General features: G+C 48.4%; 1 protein-coding gene across 2 annotated transcripts; it reads right to left on the bottom strand.

Annotated features, from left to right (window-relative positions):
* Positions 1-26: 26 nt before the first annotated feature.
* Positions 27-27,180, bottom strand: RAD54L (RAD54 like). Of its 2 annotated transcripts, XM_068141635.1 has the most exons (18): positions 27,131-27,180; positions 26,923-27,003; positions 25,809-25,928; positions 25,050-25,110; positions 21,294-21,429; positions 20,443-20,512; positions 16,801-17,089; positions 15,767-15,891; positions 13,263-13,413; positions 10,598-10,724; positions 8,272-8,346; positions 7,717-7,847; positions 7,499-7,609; positions 7,231-7,354; positions 6,182-6,260; positions 5,895-6,074; positions 2,478-2,641; positions 27-1,326 (listed from the first exon to the last, which is right to left on the bottom strand). In XM_068141635.1, the coding sequence occupies exons 1-18, from the start codon at positions 27,131-27,133 to the stop codon at positions 1,125-1,127; spliced, it is 2,229 nt and encodes a 742-aa protein (XP_067997736.1). In that variant the 5' UTR covers positions 27,134-27,180; the 3' UTR covers positions 27-1,124. The 2 variants fall into 2 exon arrangements, with proteins under 2 accessions (XP_067997736.1, XP_067997737.1); XM_068141636.1 differs by lacking the exons at positions 25,050-25,110; positions 25,809-25,928; positions 26,923-27,003; positions 27,131-27,180 and having other exon boundaries at positions 21,245-21,312.

The following is a 27,180-nucleotide window of genomic DNA, read 5'->3' as shown; positions in this document are numbered from 1 at the left end:
ACTGGGTGTTGTTGCAAACCATGTTGTCTCAGCCAATGTCTGTCTCTGTCTTGGATAGACTCAAAAGCCAGCTGGTTATGCTCCTTGATAATCAGGTTGAGGTGACCTTGCTTTTGAGCATGAATGTTAGACAGGATGGCCTTGAGGCCCCTTACAACTTCAATCATTCTGTGATCTGTGAAATAAGTCCTTCCTCCCCTTGGAGCAGAAAACAAGGCACACAAGCCCCCAGCCTTGACCTTTTACATTTGGAAAAGTTTACACAAAAAAACCTCAAAACCAAACAAACACAAACCAATGAACTAACTCCTTCTGTACCAAGTGGCCTGCTGTTCATTTGCCATCCTGTTGCCCCTCTCCACTGTCTGCAGTCTTGAAGGGTTTGTTCTTTTGTAACATTTTGATAATAAAAGTATAATTAAGAGCTGTCATGCACCAAAGTGTGAATTTTATTACTGGCTTGTAATGTGATCTAATTAAAACACTCTGCTAGATCAGGGGATTCTGCCCACAACAAAGCAAGTGGGTTTAGAAAGGGAGTTACCTCAGTGCCTGATTTCTAACAGCCTGCATGATCTTTCTGACCAGATGTTCAACATACAAGCTGAATGACTTTATTTCTCTTGTGCAAGTCCTCTTGTTCCTGAGTAATCAGCAAGGTTCACATTTCACAACAGAAAAGGATCCTGCAGGTTTCTGAGCAGCAGCTGTAAGCCAGCGCTGTCAAGGAATAAATCAAGGCTGCATACATCAAGTGCTGTAAAACTGCAGGCTTAACTCAAACTGAAGACAAAACTTGGCTGAGTAGGAGGCACAGACACGAACAACATAAGAACCAGTGCTGAATCTCATCACACATCCACCATTCCCAGTTCCCAAAGGGCTGTTTTTCAGGCACACAATACAACACAGCACAGAAAAAGCCACAGACTTCTTGCTGCTGCAGACACTAACCAATGCCAAGGGCCTTCCAGCCCCTCAGAAACCATGCTGTTCTACTGTCCTACAGCCACACAACAGTCCCAGCATGTACTGCTACCTACTTCTCCTTTCCTTGAAAGGGATTAAAGCGGGGTGGGCTGCAGCAGCAGCCTGCCGTTGCCCCCACAGGGGACAGTAACCTGTCAGGGAATCCCTCGCTGCTCCTCGTGGGAGTGGTGGTGAAAGGTGAAGGTGACAGCAGCATCCCACGCAGCCTTCAGCACGGAGTCCTGCAGCCCCCGCTTGTCGGCACAGTGGTTCCACTGGGAGAGGTCAGAGGTACAGTCAGACCCTTCAGGAGGGGGCCGCACCTGGTGGCCGTTCACACAGCGGCGACACTTGATCCTGAAAGAGAGCCAGCACAAAGTCAGTGCACAGTTCCTCTGCTGCTTTAGTGTTTAAAGATGCAGTCCAGGGACATTTGGATTGCCTCCTGTCCATCTGCAGCACAGGCAGCTGGATTTTCAGACAGGATTAATTACTACCACCTTTTGTTTCAATGCCTAACCACCTTCTGGCATATGCTACAGATGAGAAATGGAAACACTGGTGTTCCCTTTCTAGTGGCACTCCCCCTCCATGTATAACCACATGAGAGTGGACCAGCAGGACCAGAGGAAGTTCAGGAGGAATTTGTCCTGAAAGGTGAGGCATGCTGCTTAGAGCAGATCTCAAAGTGACACCCCTACTGCTAATACATTCTTTGCACTGCACCAGGCTCCCTGAGTTCAAGAGAGCACAGCATGCTCCACACCAGTCTATGCTGGCTCCCACCACAGCCACCAGGTTGTGCTCAGGCTGTTCTGGAGATCTTCTGAGCTGCCACATAAGCAGACAAAGAGCAGCAGCAGCCCTGCCAGCAAAGCTTGTTGCCATGCAGACAAGATACCTGCACAGAGCTAAGCTTTGAGTCAGCTTAAAACTAATCCTCTTCACTTCTTGCCTGAACTAAGAGTCTTAACTTTCAGTGAAGCATTTTCCTGCACTCCCTGTCCTCTTTCTGGTGGCTACAATACCACAGGTCTCAGGGGTGAGGAAGAAGGGCAGATAACAAGGAAGAAGATTCTTTTAGTCCCCAGAACAGCACTTGGGTCAGCCTCATGAATTCTTAGCAGATGGAGTAGTCATGGAAGCAGCTCAGCATTTGGAGATCACAACCCACTACGAGAGCAGCAACAAAAGACCAAGTTGGGTTCTGGAGTTTGCACAGCTCTGATCAGTTTCTTTCTTTCTATTATCTGCAGTTATTTCACAGCCTCCAAATACAAGCACCAACAAGAAAGTTCCTCACTTGTCCAGCCAGCACGCTTTCCTTTGACAACAAAAAGGGAGGACAGCAAAGTAGTGCTCATCTCCAGCTTCAGAAGGAAAGAGAACACCTGAGGCCTTCCCTCTCTGAGCTTTCTCCTGCTGCCTGAGGAACCCCTGAACCAGCAGACCAAACTATGGAGGGTTTTCTCTGCTGACTCCATCCATCAGTCATTTGGTATACTCACTTGTCATGGGTGTCACTGGTGGTGGTCTCGTTCAATGTGAAGAGCTCCTTCAACTCCCCAAGTGAGAAGTGCCTTTCTACATCCTGCTCCTCATCCACCACACAGCTGCTGAGGGCTTTCTTGTGGGTCTGGCGTTGAAATATCTTCTCCTCTATGGTCCCTGTCTACAGGAGAGTCAAAGATGATGCACAGCAGAGTTAAAGCATTAAAGGAGGACTACCTTTGGAAAGAGTCACAAATCAAATGTCAGTGAGCTGGCAGGACCACTTAGTCTGTACTGGTCTGGCAGGACATAACAGGCAGGTTTTACCAGCTGCAGTCCAGCCAGGTCCTATTTGGTTGCTGATGTAATGCTACTTTGCTTCTCTTGTCTTTCATTCTGGCTACAGAGGTGAATCCAATAGATATATGGATGAGAAGAGATGGAGCTGCCACTTGTGGCTGAAGCTCACATACCACACCAGTTTGTGCTGACAGGAAGGAAGCAAAAGGCACTGAGCAGCTACAGCCATTCCCTGACTGAAAAAAAAATACCAAGCACAACCTACCCCACAAATAGCCCTGGGTGAGATGAGCATCAGCAGTTATTTGCTGGTTCACCCACACACAGATCAATCACAGCCGCTGTCTGGAGGGAAATGACTACTTCTAGAACAGATGTGCAGAAAGCTCAGTACACTACATTTTGAAGGCAAAAGCCTAAGAGCAAAATGTCTCTTTAGCAAACACATGTAATACAAAAGAGGGGCTGATTGGTCACGATTTGCAGACCAGTTTCCTAGTTCTAAAAGCAAAGATGCTCCCTGCTTGAAGATGCAACCAGGTCAGAATGAAAATGGGACACCACGAGGGAGAGATGGGCAAAGAATGACACCTGTTGTGTCAAAGTAAAATAATAATTGGTCAAGGAAGACAAGCTGACCCACAGACAGACCCAAACACAGACAAAAAACCAAAACAGAAGAAAAATCCAACCCCAGAATCCCTGCAGTCTGAACTAATGAGAAGTGAAGGGGAACAAGGGAAGAGAGGGGTGTTTCTGACACTGCTGGACACAGTGGTATCACAGTATCACTAAGGTTGGAAGAGACCTCAAGGATCATCGAGTCCAACCTATCAACACAGACCCCATGACTAGACCATGGCACCAAGTGCCACGTCCAATCTCCCCTTGAACGCCTCCAGGGTCGATGACTCAACCACTCCCTGGGCAACCCGTTCCAATGACGAATGACTCGCTCCGTGAAGAACTTTCTCCTCACCTCGAGTCTAAACCTCCCCTGGCGCAGCTTGAGACTGTGTCCCCTTGTTCTGGTGCTGGTTGCCTGGGAGAAGAGACCAACCCCTTCCCAGCTACAACCACCTTTCAGGTAGTTGTAGAGGGCAATGAGGTCAACCCTGAGCCTCCTCTTCTCCAGGCTAAACAATCCCAGCTCCCTCAGCCTCTCCTCACAGGGCTTGTGCTCAAGGCCTCTCCCCAGCCTTGTTGCCCTTCTCTGGACACGTTCAAGTGTTTCAATGTCCTTCTTAAAATGAGGGGCCCAGAACTGGACACAGTACTCAAGGTGCAGCCTAACCAATACAGAGCACAGGGGCACAATGACTTCCTGCTCCTGCTGGCCACACTATTCCTAATGCAGGCCAGGATGCCATTGGCCCTCTTGGCCACCTGGGCACACTGCTGGCTCATATTCAGGCGGCTGTTTATCAGCACCCCAGGTCCCTCTCTGTTTGGGAGCTCTCCAGCCACTCCGACCCCAGCCTGTAGCTCTGCATGGGATTGCCGTAGCCAAAGTACAGCACTCGGCACTTGGACTTGTTGAATGCCATCCCATTGGACTCTGCCCATCTGTCCAGTTGGTCGAGATCCCTCTGCAGAGCCTTTCTACCCTCTAACTGACTAACATCTGCTCCTAACTTGGTGTCACCTGCAAACTTGCTGATGACTGACTTGACCCCCTCATCCAGATCATCAATGAAGATGTTAAAGAGGATGGGGCCCAGCACTGATCCCTGGGGGACACCACTGGTGACTGGCTGCCAGCTGGATGTGGCACCATTCACCACCACTCTATGGGCTCAGCCCTCCAGCCAGTTCCTAACCCAATAGCCCAAAAAGACCAGTCTCTGTGCTCTTTCTCTACAGAGCAGCTATCCCAGCTGCTAACTGGCAGCCCCATTCCAAAAGCTGCTGGAATTCTGGGAACACAGTAGCTGTTTATTAAGCACACATACACACAACCCAGCCTGACTGCAGCCAGGCTGGGGAACAGCAACTTTGGCATCATACACCCCACACAATTGATGAAGTCAGATGCATAAAAATTACTTCAAAGGAGCATCATATCTGGAAAGCCATAGTTGTTTGTATTTCTCAGGACTCAGTTACTGTTAGAAACCAAGCCCTGCAGTGATGACCTTTCAGCTTGAACCTTCATGGTTTTCCAAAGCAACACATGTAAGGGTAGGAAGCAATTAAGTTCCAATTAATTCTGGTCACCAACACAAAAGACTTTTCCCCTTCTAGTCCCAAGCACAGCAGCTGCAGCCTAGGCTTAGAATCACAGAATCATAGAATCAGTAAGGTTGGAAAAGACCTCAGAGAACATCAAGTCCAACCTATCACCTAACACTTCATGACTAACTAAACCATAGCTTCAAGTGCCATATCCAATCCCTTTTTCAACACCTCCAGGGACAATGACTCCACCACCTCCCTGGGCAGTACATTCCAATGGCCAATCACTCTTTCTGGAAAGAACTTTCTCCTCACTTCTAGCCTAAACTTCTCTTGGCACAGCTTGAGACTATGTCATCTTGTTTTGGTGCTGGTTGTCTGGGAGAAAAGACCAACCCCCATCTGGCTACAACCTCCCTTCAGGGAGTTGTAGAGAACAAGAAGGTCTCCCCTGAGCTTCCTCTTCTCCAGGCTAAACAACCCCAGCTCCCTCAGCCTCTGCTCACAGGGCTGTGTTCCAGACGCCTCCCCAGCTTTGTTGCCCTTCTCTGGACACCTTCCAGCAACTCAACATCTTTCCTAAACTGAGGAGCCCAGAACTGGACACAGGAATCAAGGTGTGGCCTTACCAGTGGTGAGTACAGGGGCAGAATGACCTCCCTGCTCCTGCTGGCCACACTATTCCTAATGCAGGCCAGGATGTCATTGGCCTTCTTGGCCACCTGGGCACACTGCTGGCTCATGTTCAGCCAAGCAGTCAACCAGTACCCTCAGGTCCCTCTCTGTCTGGGAGCTCTCCAGCCACTCTGCCCCCAGCCTGTAGCACAGCATGGGGTCGTTGCGGCCAAAGTGCAGCACCTGGCACTTGGACTTGTTAAATGACACCATGTTGGACTATGCCCATTAGAGGCTTGTACCAAGAACTCCCAGGCTGTGGAGGTGAGAGGAGCAAGACTCACTGAAAGCAGGCGGTAGATGTAGCAGGTCTTCTTCTGGCCGTCCCGCCAGACGCGAGCCATGGCCTGCTCATCGTTAGCCGGGTTCCAGTCTGGATCGAACATAACCAGTCTGTTAGCCCCGATCAGATTCAAACCACAGCCACCTGCCTTGCTGCTTAACATGAAGATAAACTCAGGGCTCTGTGAAGAAAGGAAGGCCTGGATTAAACTACAGAGGCAGCCACACTTTCACTCACACCATTCAGAACTGGCAGGGGGGCCGCTCACCGCCAGCAGGTTGTACTCACCGAGGGGCTGTTGAATCTCTCCACAATCTTTGCTCTCTTTTTAATGGACATGGTGCCGTCCAGCCGGACGTACAGATACCTACAACACACAGCACTCACTGCAGCCAGGCTGCAGAGACCTTGACAGCACCCTACATGAAAGAGCAAAATCCTTCACCAACAGCTATGTAACAAGAGCCTGGGTTTTTGGAGGAATAGAATAGAATAGACCAGACCTTCAAGATCATTGCATCCAACCTATCATCCAACACCACCTAATCAACTAACCCATGCAACCAAGTACCCTGTCAAGTCTCCTTCTGAACACTTCCAGTGATGGTGACCCCACCACCTCCCTGGGTAGCACATTCCAATGGGCAATCACTCTCTCTGTGTAAACCTTCCTCCTGACCTCCAGCCTGAACCTCCCCTGGTGCAGCCTGAGACTGTGTCCTCTTGTTCTGGTACTGGCTGCCTGGGAGAAGAGACCAACCTCTGCCTGTCTACAACCCCCCTTCAAGTAGCTGTAGACAGCAAGAAGGTCACCCCTGAGTCTCCTCTTCTCCAGACTAAGCAACCCCAGCTCCCTCAGCCTCTCCTCATAGGGCTTGTGCTCCAAACCCCTCACCAACTTTGTTGCCCTTCTCTGGACTCATTCCAGCAAGTCAACATCCTCCCTAAACTGAGGGGCCCAGAATTGGACACAGTACTCAAGGTGTGGCCTAACCAGTACAGTGTACAGGGGCAGAATGACCTCCCTGCTCCTGCTGGCCACACTGTTCCTGATGCAGGCCAGGATGCCATTGGCCCTCTTGGCCACCTGGGCACACTGCAGGCTCATGTTCATCCTACCATCAACCAGCACCCCCAGGTCAGGGCCAGAGCTTCTCAGCTGAGTGAGCCCAGTAGCCAAGAGACAAGCCACATTAGTTCCAGTTCAGGAACATCTGAGGTAACAGCCAGATCAGAAGTTCCTGCTGACAGAAACTTTAAAAATAGCCAGTTTCTTTTACAACACAGCCTCCAAGTACAGTCTTGCAGGATTAAACAAGTGAAGCTGAAAGACCAACCTTCTGTTCCTGCAGAGCTTTTCAAATAGGTCGAGTGTCTGAGTGTAGTTAGATACTAAAACCACCTTGTCATTACTGGTGCTTTTTGTAACAGCAAGGATGTAGTCCAGAACCAGCATCTTTCCTGAAGAAAAAGAAAGAAGAAAGTGAGAGCAGAAGTTCCCAAATTCCAGCCCTTGGAGGGGCACTCAATAATATGAGACAATAAATATAATCTCATGGCTCCTTGCATCAGGCAGCACATTTGTGCTGTTGAGTTCCACAGTACCTGAAAGCTGGGGCTCCACAGATTTGGTGCTGTAGCCAGCAGGGAACAAGTCCAGGGCTCCCATAAAACCTTCTTCCTCTTCCACACACTTATCATGGATAAGAGCAGGGTCTGAAGAACAAAGAGAGTTCAGAGACTGTGGAGTGCACAACAGAGATCCAAACAATCCCCACGAACAGTGCAAAACCCAAACGTCTTGCAGGAGTGGAACAACTCACGATTGCAGAGCTTCTTCAAGGAAGTGATGGAAGAGAGAGAGGACACACTGATTTTGCCCTCCTTCAGTTCTTCCACTGGCTTGGCTTGTTTCAGGAAGTTCTTGTACAGCTCAGCCTGCAGAGGTGTGAGTCTGAAACATAACAAAAGCTCTTCAGTCTCACTCTGCACTCAAACCAACCCCATCCATCCTTCCTCCTCCATCTACACACGGATTTATTGCGTGTTTTGGCTGCAGCACAGCCTAGAACTGCCTGCAAGGCTAGTAGCAGAGCACTAATATCTCAGTCAAAAGTTGGGATAGAAGCTTACAGATACCCTACATGGCCCAGAGCTCTGCTGCACACAGCTGCCCAGAGCACACCAGCTGGCTGGCAAATACACCACTTGTGAGCTGTCCATCCCTGTTTCAGGAGGGAAAGCAACATACTGCCAACGGCTACAACTTCATTTCTAGAGGGAAGTAGTCATCATTAGCAGTGAAGGGCTTTCTGCAGCTTTCCAATCCCTCCTGTTGTTGCTCCCATTTCCCAAGCAGAGTATGTGCTTTCTGGTACCTGCAGCAGACCACCTGCTCAATCTTCACTGGCAGATACTTGGAGAGGATATCTGAAGTTCTGCGGATTAAACACCTGCAGGGAGGGAAATTAAATTAGGATGCTTGGATGACATCAAACCTGTTTTATCACTGTCACTCCTCACAAGCTCAACACAAAGTCCCTTTGATATCTTACCTCCCAAAGTCTGTGAGCTTCCAAAACATGCTGAGACACCCACTATCCACTCAAAGACATGCTAAGAGGTTCCATCAGCCCAATCTAACCCACTCTGTTTGTCAGGCTTCCTAATTTGGTTCATTAGATTTGGAGGGATCAGGCACCTAACAGAGCCCTGTACCTCATGAGAGAAGCTCAGCTCTTCCTCAGACTACCAACAGCATGCTCAAAATGTGGCATGGACAGCCAAGAAGGACAGGATTTAACCACAGTACAGACACAACTCAAAGGACAAGCAGACAGCTCCCCATGTAACAACTTAGTCTCCATCCTCAGCCAAGGTTGGTTCATTGTCTGGCAATGATTTCAGCAAAGGGCATCATCCTTTGGGGCTCTACCGCACTTCAGGAAAGGTGGAATGGACAAGAGAAAGCACTGAACTGAGCAACTAGAATAAGAAAGAGGTGCAGAAACCCAGTTCTGCCAAGAAACATCAAAACTATGTTATGAAACCTACAGAAGAAAAACAGCAGGGATATATGACAGCCCCAAAATCTGTCAAAGGCTGTTAAAGAAAGGCATGATCTGGTCTCCAAATCCATAAGCAGGAGGATGAAAAGTAACAGGCTTAAGCTGCAGTAAGGAAGATTTATGTTACACATTAAGAGCATTTTCTAACTGCAAAGACAGTGATGCCCTGGAAAAGGTGTCCTGGGAAACTGGTAAGGTCTTCAGTGCTGTGGGGGGGTTAAGTAGGGGATGCTTCAGATCCAACACCTTCTATGTTAAGACAGCAAGATGGCTTGGACACCTTCTCCAGGGCCCTTCCAGCCTTACACCAATGATTCCACATGTCTTTGTATCACTGTCCCACTTAAAATTCCTACCAAATTCAACTGATTTATCTGTTGCTACTACTGTGTTTCATCTTCCCTATTTCTGTATCACAACTGTACACAGTAAAGGACAAAAATGGCTCAAGCTGGATGTGAGGAGGAGGTTCTTCACCATGAGAGTGGAATGGGTTGTCCAGGGACGTGGTTGGGGCCCTGTCCCTGGAGGTCTTTAAGACCAGGCTGGATGAGGCTCTGGCCAGCCTGATCTAGTGTGGGGTGTCCCTGCCCATGACAGAGGGGTTGGAACTAGATGATCCTTGTGGTCCCTTCCAACCCTGACTGATACTATGGTACTATGAAATGGCAACACACTCACACACAAGCATTCCTGAACACACTTTTACACCTCTTTTCTATCCACCAGAACAATAAATAAATGCACCTCAAGAAGTAATAGGCTCTTCTCAACTTTGTCCTTTCCCTTAGGCTTCTGCAAGCCAGCCTGAGTCAAGGCCAGGGCTGTCTCTACAGAGAGGCTGTCCTCAGAGTGAAATTTAATTTACCCATGACTATGAACTGCAGGATTGTATTTGTGATAATTGCAAAAGCTCAGGTTAAAAAGAAACAAAGACACAAGCCATGCTGAGAATTCAAGAGTCTCTATTAACAGCTCTTAGCAAGGAACAAGCACCTGCCCATAGATGGGGAGAAGTTAGCTGTATTCATGAGAGGAAAAGCAACCAGGTTTAAACAAGCCCCAAAAAATCAACCAAAAGGAAACAAGACAGCCTTTTGTATCACAGAGATGCTTCTTGGGGATCAAGTGACATCTTTGACACTGGCAGTCTAATCTCATTAGCTCTACAGAACCGACACAGCAACAAAAGTGTGAGCTGGGCTCTTGTGACTTATGCAATCAACAGCAGAACTGAGTCACATTCCTTATACTCTTTCTGTCTGCCACTCAACATCTGGGCTGGATGCCTCTCAAGTCTGACCCAGCTTACACTGTAATTACATTGAGGCAAACAAAAGGATGCTGCCTGACTCTTCAGATCCTAAGAGAAAACAGAAACAGAAGAGTCAAATCATGACTCAGTACCTGAGCACATTTGCTTGGGGGTGACTGCAGCTAACTCTGCCATGTCAACATGCCATCTTTCAGCCTGAAGCTACAGAAGATGTAGATATCTGAGGCAATAAATACTTGCACAATCACTTGCTGAAACGACGGGAAGTGGCAAGAGAATTCATTACAGCTACAACTGTAATTTGGAAAGATATCAGTGTTCACCAAGGGATTATGCAAAGAGAAGAGGGATGAAGCTCACCTGTTCACAATGCTGATCAGCTCTTTAAGCCTCTCTTCTCCTTTGTGTCGCTCAGCTTCACTCGCATCTGCATCTCTGCCTTTCAAGATGGGAATTTCAAAATGCCTTTTAAATTCCTGTGCAGTCCCTGGACAAAACAGAACCAAAGAGGTGACAACTACTACCAAATAACCTCTGATCAGTACCCCACAGCCCCAGTTCTCACATCACAAGCAAGGGGCCCAGCAGATAAAACAAACTCTCTTGCCCCACTGGTATGATTTGTTTTCCTTTCTAGCCAGGAAAGAGTCACACAAGGCAGGCAAATCTGCAACAGAAAAATCATTCTGTACTTCAACAACAATGCACTGCCAAAGGTCACACAATTTTAGTTAAACCTGAGTCCAGCCAGCCATGTACTGTCTTTGATCACATTCCAGCTATACTTTTACTCCCAAATTTTGTCCTTGCAAACAACAGCCCAGGCAGTGGGTGCCTCATCCAAAAATTATCTGCCATCAGTTGCTCATTACTAGTTACAGACTGGAAGTGGGAAAAAGGACTCCTGCATATGTGCAGCTTTGCTGGCAGTAGTTACACCATTAACCTCATCTCAGAGCTGGTTGTGCAGGGAGATTAGTCTTACCCAAAGTACAGGTCAAGGGGAGCAAGGAAAAAACCCACATTAGCTCCCTGTAATAACGACCCAAAACAGGCACACTGAAGCAGCTGCAGAACATCTACCCCACTTATCACATTCTTTCCTTGAGAAATCCTGGGGGCAGTGCAGCTGAACAGAGAAATGCAGGGTCCAACTGCTGCCTGTAAGACTAAGAATCTGATGAATGATGTTTAACTAGAGCTGTGCATGCACTGGAATTAATGAGAAGCCTCTTGGACTGGATGCTGAACAATCTTGAGACAAACATGGGTGACGAGTTACAGCAGCCAGGAAATGATTTACAGATTGGTGTATGCTCATTCCTTGATAGAAAAAAACAACCTCTCTTGACAAAGACAAGCTGCTCCACGCTGGAAAACAGTAGACCTGCTCCCAGCCCAGTGATGCAGGAGAGGATGCAGTAACTACTTGGCTTTTGAATTAAAAATGGATCTTGCAGACACAAACAGAACAGAATAGGAGTCAGAGTCCACTGCCTGCAATTGCAGAAGGTGTTTGATTCTGGAAACTCACACTAATCTCTTGTCCAGAGAGATTCTTTTCTTTCTATCTCAGAGGAGGCCAGCCCCATATTCACAGGCTTCCTTTGCCTTAAAAAGCATGAGCAGTCTTAATTCCAAATGCCAGGTATCATTCACAGCTTTCTCTCAGATTATCTGGAAGTGGGATGGCAGACTGACAGAAACTGGGGCTCTGGTGCCTAACCCTGCCACAAGGTACAGCTTTCCACCTTGCAGTCACTTCAGTCTTCTGTTTCAGATGGGTACACAAGAGAGAGCAGGGAAAAGCCATCTCCCAGACTGCCTCTGTACTCAACACAGAGAGTGTGGCACATCAAACTCTCCTCTCCACAGAGCCTTTCTTATAAAGACATCACTCACAGTATCACAGTATAACTAAGGTTGGAAGAGACCTCAAGGACCATCGAGTCCAACCTATCAACACAGACCCCATGACTAGACCATGGCACCAAGTGTCACGTCCAATCTCCTCTTGAACGCCTCCAGGGACAGTGACTCCTGGCAAACCACTCTGAATTTGCTATAGCCTAGGAGTGTTGTGAGAAGTACCAATATTAGGTGGCTCTTCCTGGCCAGCAACACTTGCAGTATCTCCAAGGCCTTATTGTCAGAGAAACTCCTAGCCTAGGTGGACATTTTGGCTGACCAGTATAGCTACACAAGATCAGCCATACAGTACTCAAGAGTCCTATATTCTTTGTACCCACATTAATCCCCCTTCCAAAAGATCTGTTGTACCAAAACCTGGCTAGACTTTATCATTTCCTTGAAGCAGACCTCTGATAATATACAGACTTCAGAACAGATCCTGATAGAGACTTTCATAGCCCTTCATCACAGAATCAACCAAGTTGGAAAAGACCTCAGAGATCATCAAGTCCAACCTATTATCTAATACCTAACACCTCATGACAATTAAACCGTGGCACCAAGTGCCCCATCCAGTCTCTTCCTAAACACCCCCAGGGATGGTGACTCCACCACCTCCCTAGGCAGCACATTCCAATGGCCAATCACTCTGTGAAGAACTTCTTCCTAACTCCAGCCTAAACCTCCCCTGGTGCAGCCTGAGACTGTGTCCTCCTGTTCTGGTGCTGCTTGCCTAGGAGAAGAGACCAATCCCCACCTGGCTACAACCTCCTTTCAGGTAGTTGTAGAGAGCAAGAAGGTCTGCCCTCAGCCTCCTCTTCTCCAGGCTCCCTCACAGGGCTTGTGCTCCAGGCCTCTCACCAGCCTCATTGCCCTTCTTAGGCCAGAGTCTTGCATTAGAGGAAGCCTACAGCAGCTGATGTGAACATCTCTGAGCTGTCATTAGAATTCTGGAGACTGATGATATAAGCTGAAGGAGAGCAAGTTTCCAACCTGTACATGACCTTTCTTCTCACTAATGTCTTGGCTGCTACCTTTGCTGGCACTGGCAGCTAGGGAAGGCCTTGCCAGCCACTTTCTCCTCCCCCCTAATTCTCACACATACATCTCTTACCTAGGATGCCTGAGTTGACAAAGTGCACCAGGCTGAAATATTCAAGCAGGTCATTCTGAATGGGGGTGCCGGAGATGAGGACTCGGCGAGGTGTATTTAAGCTGTTGAGAGCCTGGTATGTTTGGTTTTCAGAGTTCTTCAGTCTATGGCCCTTTGGGGGAAAAAAATAGGAAACAAAAGGCATGAGTCAATGAGGCTGATAACAAGGCTTTGATGAGAAGCAGCTTGGAGATCCTCATCAACACGGACGTGCTGTCTCTCCCACAAGGCAGCTCACCACTTCTCCCACCCCTAGTTGTGGGCTGAGTGTTGTATGTGTTGCAAAAGACTTCTTTCAAAGGTAAGAAACTGGTGGAAAACCTGAAGCCACTCTGTGAGGAGACATGACATTGCAAGCTTCCCAGACCAAGAACATCTGAGTCCCACCCAAGAGAGCCTACCATGAAAAAACCACCCCATGGTATAAGAACTGTTTCTTGTTCAAAGACAGGGACATTTTCAGCTACCAACACTAGGCAGGCACTGAGCTCCTAACCAGCAACATAGCATCACCCAAGGTCAAGATCACAAGCCTATATATCCAGGATTGCTAAGCCTTTGCACACTAAGAGGTCCTGCATCTCTGACAGGGGTGATCTGAATACAGGCCCTATTTACCATTCCTGGGGAAAGCCACTTTATTAACAGCTGAGTGCCATGGAGTAGGACAAAGCATAAGCGATGAGATGCTTTTTACAAGTGCCAGACCACTGCAGAGCTGAGTATTCACTGGGAGCATAGGGACCTGCATTCCCAGCCTCCCCAGCTGCCGGTCCCATCCCTGAGGCACTGAGAGGTGCAGGCAGTCATAGACTCGGTGGATGTGAGCTACACCTGTAAGGATGCTCAATCTCTTTAAGCTCCCCGCAGCACTGCTCTAGCAAATGCAAACCCAAACCGCTGGGTGGCACCGCTATTAAAGAAATCCTCTACGGGGCAGCAGAGGACACCTCAGCAGTGGCTGAGGCCTCCAGCTTGATCATTTCAAGGAAGCAGAGGACACTTGTTTTGGTTTTGTCCTTCAGAGCACCTCTGGCTCTCACAATCTATAACTACAAATAGGGACACACTAAATGGAAAAATAACTTTCCTTCAGCCATGTAAAAGCAGAGCTTGACAACACAGGCTTGGCAAGGCTAAGTCCATCAGTCAGCAGGCAGGGAGTGAAGCTAGGTCTGTCACCTCTTGAACGAGCAGCACATGAGGTAACTCCTCACATAGCTCTCCTATCTCTGTCCCAAGAAGGTGACTACAGAGAGGGGAAGAGGGTCCTGCCATGGGAGCACCTTTCAAACTCCTTCACAGCACAGAGTAAGAAGGTCAGATAAAGTAGCTGACAGCAGCCAACACTAAACACAAGAGCATACTGAAAGACAAAATCATTTAGGTTGGGACAGTTCAACCTGTTGCTCAAACCAGAGTCAAGTCAAAAATTATTGAGCAGAACACAAAGCCAGGCCACACAGAAAATACTTCTCACTTGAGCAAACAAATGAAAATGAGAGGAGTGAGCTAGGACACTACCATCCTGACAGAGCAAGGCCTCTTTCAGAGTCAGAGACAGGCAATGGTCTTCCTTTCTGCTACATATTACATATTGAAATGGACTGAGTAAGTGTCCCCAGCCTCCGAGGGACCTACAAGGTGATGACAGTTACCACTACCTGGAGTTATTTAGAATAAACCTTTATTCAGAATAAACCAAACCAGGTTGGAAGAGACCTTCAAGATCATCACATCCAACCCATCAACCAATCCAACCCACCTAATCAACTAACCCATGGCACCAAGCACCCCATCAAGTCTCCTCCTGAACACCTCCAATGATGGCGACTCCACCACCTCCCCAGGCAGCCCATTCCAATGGACAATCACTCTTTCTGTATAGAACTTCTTCCTAACATCCAACCTAAACCTCCCCTGGCACAGCCTGAGACTGTGTCCTCTTGTTCTGGTACTGGCTGCCTGGGAGAAGAGACCAACCTCTGCCTGTCTAGAATCCCCCTTCAAGTAGTTGTAGAGAGTAATAAGGTCACCCCTGAGTCTCCTCTTCTCCAGGCTAAGCAACCCCAGCTCCCTCAGCCTCTCCTCATAGGGCTGTGTTCCAAACCCCTCACCAACTTCGTTGTCCTTCTCTGGACTCGTTCCAGCAAGTCAACATCCTTCCTAAACTGAGGAGCCCAGAACTGGACACAGTACTCGAGGTGTGGCCTAACCAGTGCAGTGTACAGAGGCAGAATGACCTCCCTGCTCCTGTTTCTTCATATCTCAGTTCCTGAAAACACTCTCCCTTCTTGAAGCTCACAAGTATGGATAGGCCAGTTGCTACGAGCCTCTCAAATTTCAGAACAAGTCCTGTCCACAGCTAAACCTTGCCCTCCCTCCTTCTAAGAAAGCAGAGATGGTTTTGCCCAGATCTGAAGAAAATCCCAGGAACAGATTTTTCTTAAAAGACTCTCCTGTACCTCATCACAGATGACAAGCCCAACACTGCCCTTCTGTAATGCCTCAGCATGGAGTCGGAAGGTCTCATAGGAGATGATCAGGATAGGTGAAGGCACTCGCAGGCCATGCTGGTTCATAAAGCCAACTGCAGATGGAAAGGGAGGAGAGGAAAATAAAAAGAGGGATGAGGAAAACTAATAGCAGCTTTGTCGTAAAAAAAAATTTGCCTTAAGAATCTAGGAAAACCTGTTTCAATTACTCTGTGGCACCCCTTCCCCCACATGTATTCATGCTCCTTTCTCCCAAACTGCTCCCATTTCTGACCCCCTCCCAACTCCCCCCCTGGCTTCTGGCTGGAGCAAAGAACAGGCATTGTGATTGCCCTAATCTAAACACATGATTGGACCAGGATTGTTCCAAAAGCTCAACCATTACCAAACATGCAAGGGCCTGATCTAAACATATTAGTGGAAGATTTTCATCAGCCTCTAGAATTCTAGTGACAGCTCAAAGATGTTCACATCAGCTGCTATAGGCTTCCTCCAATGCAAGACTTTGGCCTAAGAAGGGCAACAAAGCTGGGGAGGGGTTTAGAGCACAAGTCCTGTGAGGAGAGGCTGAGGGAGCTGGGGTTGCTTAGCCTGGAGAAGAGGAGGCTCAGGGGAGACCTTATTGCTCTCTACAACTACCTGAAGGGAGGGTGCGGCCAGGTGGGGCTTGGTCTCTTCTCCCAGGCAACCAGCACCAGAACAAGAGGACACGATCTCAAGCTGCACCAGGGGAGGTTTAGGCTGGATGTTAGGAAGAAGTTCTTTGCAGAGTGATTGGCCATTGGAATGTGCTGCCCAGGGAGGTGGTGGAGTCCCCATCACTGGAGGTGTTTAGGAAGAGATTGGATGGGGCACTTGGTGCGATGGTTTAGTTGATTAGATGGTGCTGGGTGACAGGTTGGACTTGATGATCTCAAAGGTCTTTTCCAACCTGGTTAATTCTATTCTATTCTATGCCAAGCCTATAAGCCTGCCAACCACACCGTTTGCAAGTATTTCTGTACCTAGTTTACGGTCAATCTCTTCTTTGGAGCCTCCATCAATGGCCAGTGGCTGGATCCTTCCCCCCAGCCATTTCTCTACTTCATTGTACCAGTTTCTCACCAGGCTGGAGGGAGACACCACCATAGCTTTCTCAATTTCAGGCTTGCAGTCTGGACTTTGCCGCAGGAGGGTCCACATGAGCGTGATGCACTGCAGGGTTTTGCCCAGCCCCATTTCATCTGCCATGATACAGCCGTGACTCCCAGGGATCCGCCGACTTGTCACACACTCCCAGAGGAATTTCACTCCCTGCCAAAAAACTGTTCTCTCAGAGCAGAAAAGGGACGTCAGCAGGATGACAGCTTCATTACAGCTTCATTACCACCATGCACAGGACAGATACTACAACAAAGAGTAAATCTGCGTAGCACGTCCCGGGGGACGTGCAGTGTTCTAATGAGACAGAGGGGAACCACCCGAGACACAGCTGAAATGCAGCCACATCTGGTTTGAACAGCATTAATGGTGCCAGGCACCAGCACAATGCCTGAAATCTTACTGCACTTTAACTGCACACTTATAATGAGCTTCCTGGCATGAATTCCCAGAAATTTCTCCATTAGATAGGCCCAGGCCATCAGCTAACTTGTATCAATCACAGAGAGGTTAATCATCTTAACACACAATTAGATAGTTTTAAAAACATAGAATTACAGAGTGAGTAGAAGTGTTTCTGCTGCCTGATTAACTCCCAGAACACCCTCAGCATCCCTCATTGCTTCTGCCTAGGAACACAATGACTCACCTGGATGTGAGGAGGAAGTTCTCTGGATGTGAGAAGGAAGTTCTTCACCATGAGAGTGGTGAAGCCCTGGAATGGCTTGTCCAGGGAGGTGGTTGGGGCCCTGTCCCTGGAGGTGTTTAAGACCAGGCTGGATGAGGCTCTGGCCAGCCTGATCTAGTGTGGGGTGTCCCTGCCTATGGCAGGGGGGTTGGAACTAGATGATCTTTGTGGTCCCTTCCAACCCTGACTGATACTACGATGCCTGGGGACTTAAAGTTCAAAGCGGATTTAGCTTCAGAGAGGACACAGAGCTGAGGTTATAGCCTGTGTCACATGGTGGAAGAAGGCTCTGACACCATCAAGACAGACAAAAAAAAAAGGAGACAGACTCTGCAATTTGTTCCTCTCTCATGTGATGATAGAGTCAGAACCAGGGCATTGTGCTGGGAACATACAAGCTCCCTGCATAGCATCAACAGAGCAGGGAGTGAGGGACACAGCCTAAACACACCTGGCCACATTCACCCCTCTGTGCTCCACTAGAACCAGAAGAGGGACCTTCACTTGAACTTCCAAGTCCTTCTTTTTCTCTTTCTTAGGCCCTCAACAACAGCTTAATAAAGTTCCTGCAAGCCAGTGAACAAAGATCACTGAAAAAATAGCACATTTGGCTGGAGATCCAGTTGGGTACCCTTCCAGCAACTGGGCAAAAGACATGACAAAGACAGAATGAAGCTGTACAACAGTCTAGGAGCACCAGCTGAATAAAGCAGCACAGCAATCTTAGCAGGCAAAGACTTATTAGTCAGACTAGAACAGAGACTGCTTTATCAGAGATATCTAGCTGTCCAAAAAAAAAATATATATATAAGTGTGCCTACATAACTATCATTACTTGACAAAAGCACCACCAGGCAGAATCTTACCCAAAACCAGAGTGCCTCCAGCTATACAGCCAGAGATGAGCATTACACTGGGTCACAGGTTCAGTACCAACTCTGAGATAAAAGTACAAGCCAGGAGCAGCCTACAGCACTTTCAGAGCCATTTGATGATCTCCCAAGCAGGGACACATCCAGCTTGACCTGCTTAGCCTGCAAGATCAGCAATCACAGCTTCCATCTCCGCTGCCTCTAGGCTTAAATAATACATTGCATCTGTGATGAACTTCAAACTGCCCAGATACCTACTTTAGATATTTGGAGATTAGTACCCATTGCTTTGATATTGTGATGTTGCATGTATTTATGACATAAAATGCTTTCTGACACTCCCCACTGGCAAATTCCAAGTCTACATAGGTCACGGAGAGCTCACACATACTAAGGGTAACCTCTAAATAAAACACAGTGAAAAAAAAGTCATCTACTCCACACTGTGTAGGGAACCATGTTAACAGAAGGAAGAGCTTCAGTATTTCCTGGCTCATAAACAATGGGTCAAATTAATTCTGCTGACCAGCAGAACACAGTGGTGGACAGTCTGCCCTAACCAGCTCAAATGGGGTCAGAGTGGCTGGAGAGCAGCCAGGCTGGAGAGCAGCCAGGCAGAGAGGGACCTGGGGGTGCTGGTTGATGGTAGGATGAACATGAGCCTGCAGTGTGCCCAGGCAGCCAAGAGGGCCAATGGCATCCTGGCCTGCATTAAGAACAGTGTGGCCAGCAGGAGCAGGGAGGTCATTCTGCCCCTGTACACTGCACTGGTTAGGCCACACCTCGAGTACTGTGTCCAGTTCTGGGCCCCTCAGTTTAGGAAGGAGGTTGACTTGCTGGAGCGAGTCCAGAGAAGGGCAACGAAGTTAGTGAGGGGCTTGGAACACAAGCCCTATGAGGAGAGACTGAGGGAGCTGGGGCTGCTTAGCCTGGAGAGGAGGAGACTCAGGGGTGACCTTATTGCTCTCTACAACTACCTGAAGGGAGGTTGTAAACAGGCAGAGGTTGGTCTCTTCTCCCAGGCAGCCAGCACCAGAACAAGAGGACACAGTCTCAGGCTGCGCCAGGGGAAGTTCAGGCTGGAGGTCAGGAGGAAGTTTTACACAGAGAGAGTGATTGCCCATTGGAATGGGCTGCCTGGGGAGGTGGTGGAGTCGCCGTCACTGGAGGTGTTCAGGAGGAGACTTGACAGGGTGCTTGGTTACATGGGTTAGTTGATTGGGTGGTGTTGGGTGATAGGTTGGACGCGATGATCTTGAAGGTCTCTTCCAACCTGGTTTATTCTATTCTATTCTATTCAAGATTGGGCTGCAAAATAATTTATTGCAACTATATCCATATGGAGTCTTCCATATGGAGTTCCACTCAGCAGAGCTAAGTCATCAGGCTTCAAGATAATACTGGACTTCCAGCTCTGACTCTGCAAGATCTCATCTCCCTGCACAATCTAGTCTTTTCCTAAGGTGTCAGTGATGACACAGAAGTCAGCCAGCTCTAGACCTGTGTGGCCAGTGCACAACTGTCACAGCAACACCCAGTTTCCACTATCAGCTGACCTGACCTACAACCCCGCAGAGGCACTTGCAGCATGGTGTTCAGGCTGACAGTGCTCTGATCCTCCTAGATCAGAGGCAAGAGAAGAGAAAGTTCTTACCCACAACTTTAAGCCCAGACACGACTGTTGCATTACTCCCAGCACATCTTATTGCTTAACACAGGGCAGAGAAGATTTGTAGTGTTCAGGCCTCTAAGAGGATGGTTAAAACAAATGTTTAGCTTTGCACTTGCAACAGACAAGAGCCTGTCAGGCTGTCACAGACTGTTAAACCTGGGAGGTCTATGCAGACCTCACAGTTGGTGTGTAGCAATTTCAGAAGAGGAACTGCAGCTGTTTGAAATGCCTCAAGTCCTCCAGCCATACCCTCAGGTCCCAATGGGAAACTTACTTCTCTCTGATGGGGCCGTAAAACACGGCTGAGGACAGGATCCACCACAACATGGACAGGTGCTTTGTCCCTGCAGGAGGCAGTCAAGGAAGAAGACAGTGTGATTAATGAACTCAGCACAGCATGTGTTTACCACTTTCTGGGTTTTAAGCCTCACTGCTATACTGAGGAATCTCCAATGGCACGAGGAGAGGAAGTGCCAACAAAAAAAGCAACAAATGGATTCATTCAGGGTTGAGAATGAAGTCACAAGAACCTGATCTACAATATGAAGCATCAGTGAAACCACATATTTGGGCTGTGGTTAAAACAAAGACAGAATGCAGTTCAGAGGCACAATTAAAAAGTCATTATTATCTTCCTTGTTTCAATAACAATACTGTAACTGCATTACTGGAGAGAGGAACCTTTCCTTCTGTCCATGAAGACCCAGCCAACAGCCCTTTGAAGTTATTATAGCACAGAAGGAACTACTGCAGAATAAAAAACATTAGGCAGCCTAACATTTGACTGTCAGTCACCTCCCTTTGCTTGTCCCTAGATGATGATGTTTCCTACCAACTAAGGCATAAGATTTACTAAACAGCTTCTCCATGTGTGCATGCCAGCTCCCTGCAACAGGCTTAAGTTTTTGATGAGTGGGAGATGAAACAGCCTGTGGCAGAACACAAACAATTTGGCATGGGTAGAATCCTTTGATTGTTACCATACCCAAAACAAACCAGAGGCAGAATATTTGAACCAAACTTGTTTTGCTATTCAGACCCCAGTGCACATTTGGGAAGAAAGCACATAAACCTACATGTACAAGGAGGTCAGAGCTGAAGAATTTGTGCCAGGTGATGACTCACTTGTCTATTTTCAGCTGGTCATGGGCACTCAGCAGCGGGGGCTCATACAGAACCAGAGCTCCTTCCTCAAAGGGGTCATGGAGAGGACTCCTCAGCCCTGCCCGTTTGATACCCAGCGCACGCAAGCCCAGCGGCCCTGAAAGCAAACAAAGGCACGAATCAAAGAACAACTTCTTGCTGGAAGGAAGCAGAGTGACACAGAAGGGTCCCTGACAAGTGGGAAGTGAGGATGGCTCTATTTACTGTTCAGCATAACAGCATTAAAATGTATCTTGCTCAGTTGCCTTGTATACCTATACCAGCTCACCTAGGACACTGAGATCTTCACCATACCAGTGGAATGTGGACCTCAAGAAGCTCCAGTATCAGTACAAGACTTGACAAAACCAGGCTAATCTCGAATTCACAATTAGGCTGAGCAGTAACTAAAGGGACTTCTTATGAGGGCTTGTAGTGATAGGACAAGAGGCAGTGGATTGGTTGGACAGGTTGGACTTGATGATCTTTGAGGTCTCTTCCAACCTTGGTGATACTGTGATACTGTGATACTGTGATTATGTTTAGGAAGCGTGAATTAATTGGGTGTTGGAGTGGAGATGCAGGCACAGCCCATGCAGACAGCAAACTCACACAGGGCAGCTGTTTGGCAGCACTCTGCCAGCAAGCAGCAGGTATCTCTGCAGCAGGATAAAATATAGAATTACATAGAATAAACCAGGTTGGAAGAGACCTTCAAGATCATCGTGTCCAACCCATCAACCAATCCAACCCACCTAAACAACTAACCCATAGCACCAAGCACCCCTTCAAGTCTCCTCCTAAAAACCTCCAATGATGGTGACTCCACCACCTCCCCAGGCAGCCCATTCCAATGGGCAATCACTCTCTCTGTATAGAACTTCTTCCTAACATCCAACCTAAACCTCCCCTGGCACAGCTTGAGACTGTGTCCTCCTGTTCTGGTGCTGGTTGCCTGGGAGAAGAGACCAACATCCACCTGTCTAGTACCTCCCTTAAGGTAGTTGTAGAGAGCAATAAAGGTCACCCCTGAGTCTCCTCCTCTCCAGACTAAGCAACCCCAGCTCCCTCAGCCTCTCCTCACAGGGCTTGTGCTCCAAACCCCTCACCAACTTTGTCGCCGTTCTCTGGACTCATTCCAGCAAGTCAACATCCTTCCTAAACTGAGGGGCCCAGAACTGGACACAGTACTTGAGGTGCAGCCTAACCAGTGCAGTGTACAGGGGCAGAATGACCTCCCTGCTCCTGCTGGCCACACTGTTCCTGATGCAGGCCAGGATGCCATTGGCCCTCTTGGCTGCCTGGGCACATTGAAGGCTCATGTTCAGCCTACCACCGACCGGTACCCCCCAGGTCCCTCTCTATAGTAAGGGAGTAGATGCAAAGGTGGAGCAATGGCACTGCCTGCCACATTGGGTGCACCAAAGTGGGCACAACTAGTTGCAGCAGCTGCCTCGTACGCTGGCATGCATATAAAGAAGCTGTCCTGAAAGGCGAGCGATGGCTTCATCCCAGACCCGTTCCAATGGCACCCAGCTATCAACAGGCACAATGCTTCCCTCAGCTACCTCTGGTCATCAGAGCTACTTCTAGTACCCAAAGACTGTTGTTCTATTTTTCTGAAAGGCAAGCAGGGTTCCAAAATGCACACCTCAGCAGCTCAAGAAAAACATTCCCAAATGCAGAGTATATACTGGGTCAAATGCTCGTTTTGGATCACCTACCTCAGACTTAGCCAGAGTTGTGTCTTTTATGCAAGGTCAGGAATTGATCTTTAACAGTGATGAAGTTTTACAGTAGCATAGTTAGCACCACACTGCAATTACCTACTCTAAGGTATTATTTTCTCTGTGCTGAGCAATAGTAGATGTTTGACCTTGGAGCCAGTTTCTGTGAAAAGTAGAAACCAAGCATGAGTCCCTTTCCCTAATATTGTATTTTGATGTCACAGGTTTGGAATGGGGATGAACATAAAAAGAGCACAAAGAAATCCCTTTCCCCACCAAAACTCAGGCCAACTGTCCTCCCAGGACTGATTCTGTTTGGGAAGGATTCAAGCAGGGTCAGTTGGCGGACTGCTTGCTAAAGCTCCTTGCAGAACCAGAGTGCTTCACAAGCTGAGGCAATTGTGCACACACACCAAGAAAAGAGCACATTAAACAGCCTCAACTCCCAATTAAGAGGAAGGTTAACAGCCACATAAAGCAGCTTCCCCACTCACAGTTCTGTTTCAGCCTCCTGACAAATTTGCTTTTCTACAACCTAACTTTATTAAACTCTCTTGAGATTTCTCATTTCCCAGTCAGTGTCTGCTCACAGACTTATTTTTTTATCTAAAGTTTGAGTGAAACTGGCTGATCTGCATTTGAATTCTTCAGCTGGAGGGTGAAGGGGAAGAAGGGGAGAGGCACAGGCCCATTTGTTTCTGCAATCTTGTGCTTCACTGATTCAAACCAGCCGAGGCTTTGAACTTCAAAACTGTCTTCCTTTGAAGATCACCTTGAGACTGAACACACCCAGCCAAGAAGAAAGAAAACTGGCATATGCTAGCTTTTTCAAGCCTTCTGTGAGAGGGTCTGCAGAGAGACCTTGACAGGCTGGACAGATGGGCAGAGTCCAATGGCATGAGACTGAACACATCCAAGTGCTGGGTTCTGCACATCGGCCACAACAACCCCATGCAGTGCTACAGGCTGGGGTCAGAGTGGCTGAGAGCAGCCAGGCAGAGAGGGACCTGGGGGTGCTGGTTGATGGTAGGCTGAACATGAGCCTGCAATGTGCCCAGGTGGCCAGGAGGGCCAGTGGCATCCTGGCCTGCATCAAGAACAGTGTGGCCAGCAGGAGCAGGGAGGTCATTCTGCCCCTGTACACTGCACTGGTTAGGCCACACCTCGAGTACTGTGTCCAGTTCTGGGCCCCTCAGTTTAGGAAAGATGTTGACTTGCTGGAGCGTGTCCAGAGAAGGGCAACAAAGTTGTTGAGGGGCTTGGAACACAAGCCCTATGAGGAGAGCCTGAGGGAGCTGGGGCTGCTTAGCCTGGAGAAGAGGAGACTCAGGGGTGACCTTATTGCTGTCTACAACTACCTGAAGGGGGGTTGTAGACAGGCAGAGGTTGGTCTCTTCTCCCAGGCAGCCAGTACCAGAACAAGAGGACACAGTCTCAGGCTGCACCAGGGGAGGTTTAGGCTGGATGTTAGGAATAAATTCTTCCCAGAAAGAGTGATTGCCCATTGGAATGTGCTGCTCAGGGAGGTGGTGGAATCGCCATCACTGGAGGTGTTCAGGAGGAGACTTGACAGGGTGCTTGGTTGCATGGGTTAGCTGATTAGGTGGTGCTGGATGATAGGTTGGACACAATGATCTTGAAGGTCTCTTCCAACCTGGTTTATTCTATTCTATTCTATCATTTAGATGGTAGACCTTCATCACTTGGAACTCATCTTGCCTTTGGATTTGCAGCAGGGTGCGTACAGCCTTCTGACACTACATCAAATACACAGCAGTAAAAAACACCAAATCCAATTCTGAGAGGGAGGATGATCCAAACTAAACACCAGTAAGAAATAGGAAGACTTTGCTAATGGGCCAGCATTTTTCTTTCAAAATTAAGTTGGGAATCTCTGGAACATATTTAAAAATAAATAAATAAATATCCCCCACAGATCTATTGGACAGGTCTGAACATCATCTGTTTTACCCAAGCCAGTTAACACAGTCCTTAAACCTCCTTGTCTTACCTTTATAATTTGGAATGGGGACTTTGAAGGGCTTGGACAAAATGCTGCGGATAAAAGCCTCCTAGGAATTCAGAAAGAAAACATGCTTAAGAAGCCTGAAATCAAAGATTGCTCAAGAAGGCAAGCCCAGGACATATTTCAGAATGCCATTTGCTAAGTGCTGCGAGTCCCTCTATTGAACCTGTTCAAGCTTCAAACTATTTTCAAGAATATCCCAAAGGAAGAAAGTAGCAAACCAGCACAACTGCCCCCACCAACTCTGCTTCTCAAACCTACTTTCCATTGGGTTTTCTAACAGTGGAATTGATTTTTCATAACTCCCATCTCCTTAAATCCACTGGCATTATTCACTTCTTTAAATACTATTGCTTCCCCTGACTTGGTAATTCAGTCAGGCAATTCACTTCCTGTAAAGGAGCCGGGTTACAATTGCGGGAACACCCATGCTGGACAAGTGAGCACCCAGCCAGTCCAGGACTCACTCTCCAGGAGTGGAAGACCAGAGAGAACTAGGCAAGCAGACAGCACTCAAGCCATCTGTGTGGGAAGCTACCCACGCTCCTGGGCACTGTCCTTCACCTAGAACTCAAAGAACTCTCTTATTCAGATTTTCCCTTATGGAAAGTACTCTCCCTGCATCTTAAACATTAAATGACTTGTGCTAGCAAAAGACGTCTTCTGAAGACTCTGTCTGTGGCAGTTCCACAACACTTCCATAACATTGAATGTGTGTGTGGAAGCATTTGGACTCCCACTTACATGTTGAGTGCTATCCAGGCAGTGAGGTCTGTTGGTCAACTGAACCAAGGGTTTCCGGAAAGGCGACCTGTAACATTCTCCCCTCTCTGTCTCGCTGACAGGCTTCTGCCTCTTCCGAGTCTGAAAAACACAATCACAAAACCCTCAGGGGCAGCTGGTGAGACCAGAAGATAGATGGATGCGCCCCTGTCACACTCAGTAAGCACCTAACCACACAAGCAATCTACCCAGCCAGATGAGTATCACTGAATAGACACAATCATTACTCGCCCCCACAGCCAAAGCACAGCATCAGCAACAGCACCAAGGTCACCATGCCCTACAGTTTAACCAGCATGAGGGCTAAAAATATTCTGATTACAAAGATAACCACCACCTTTCAATCTGTAAAGGAGCAGGCTAGGCTGTACTGAGATTTGTGCCTCCCCTCCCTGAAAAGAAAGGCACAAGGCAAACAACCAGGACGTGTCAGTAGCGTGGAACAAACTACACGAAAGTCCCCCGAGGCTCCCACAGCATCTGTTGTGATGCAGGTGAAAGGCCCCACGCTAAAACTTAATTTCATACACTTAGATAGGCATGAAGATAAACAAGCCAGTATCTGTTTCCTGATTTAACACAGTCCCCTTCAGGCTGAGACACGGTTTTAACCACCTGCTGGCACAGAAAGCATCAGGTGAGATGCTTTGACACACGACACAGGACGGAACAGCATCACAACTTTCTGTTTTGTCTACCTATTTCTAATTAGCACAGCGCTCACAAAACACTTGGAAGCTCTTCTAGGGACAGGTTTTTTTCCATGGCCACAAAGCATCATCTATACAAAGACGATGTTCCTACCAACTAATTGCCCACACACGAGTTTTGTCCCAGCTGGTTAAAAGATGATAAACTTGGGCCGTGATGCTCAATCCCCGGAAGAACGGGACGAGAACAGCCTGCACTCAGGCACCGGGGCAGCACTGGGTCCGCCGACACCCCTCCGCCCCCAGGGGCAGGGGTCCGTAGCGGGAGATGCCGGGACGGGACACCGGGCCGAGCCCAAACCAACCCCTCGCCTAGGCGAAGCCGGCCCCACCGAGGCCGCCACATCCTGGGGCCCTTCGCTCACCGTTGTGGGGTGCCACTCCTCCTCCTCCTCCTCGCCGCCCGCCTTCCTCTTGGCCAGCTGGCTGGGGGCAAGGCTCCTTCTCTGGAAGAGAGGCACAGCTCGCACACACACACACGAAAGGAGAGGCGGGGTTGGGGATACCGCACAACCCCACAGAGCAGGCCAGGTGCGGCCCCGGCCCGGCGCCCCCCGCCCGCCCCGCACTCACCATCGCCTCACGGGGATGGGCAAAGCGAGCCCGGCAACGTCCCGCGCGCG

Source organism: Melanerpes formicivorus, unplaced genomic scaffold, assembly GCF_026170545.1.
Source record: "Melanerpes formicivorus ecotype bairdi unplaced genomic scaffold, bMelFor1.0.p_v2 SCAF_7, whole genome shotgun sequence".
Classification (NCBI taxonomy): Eukaryota; Metazoa; Chordata; class Aves; order Piciformes; family Picidae; genus Melanerpes; species Melanerpes formicivorus.
Note: the sequence above shows the minus strand (reverse complement) of the source record. Positions and strands in the feature narration are given on the sequence as shown.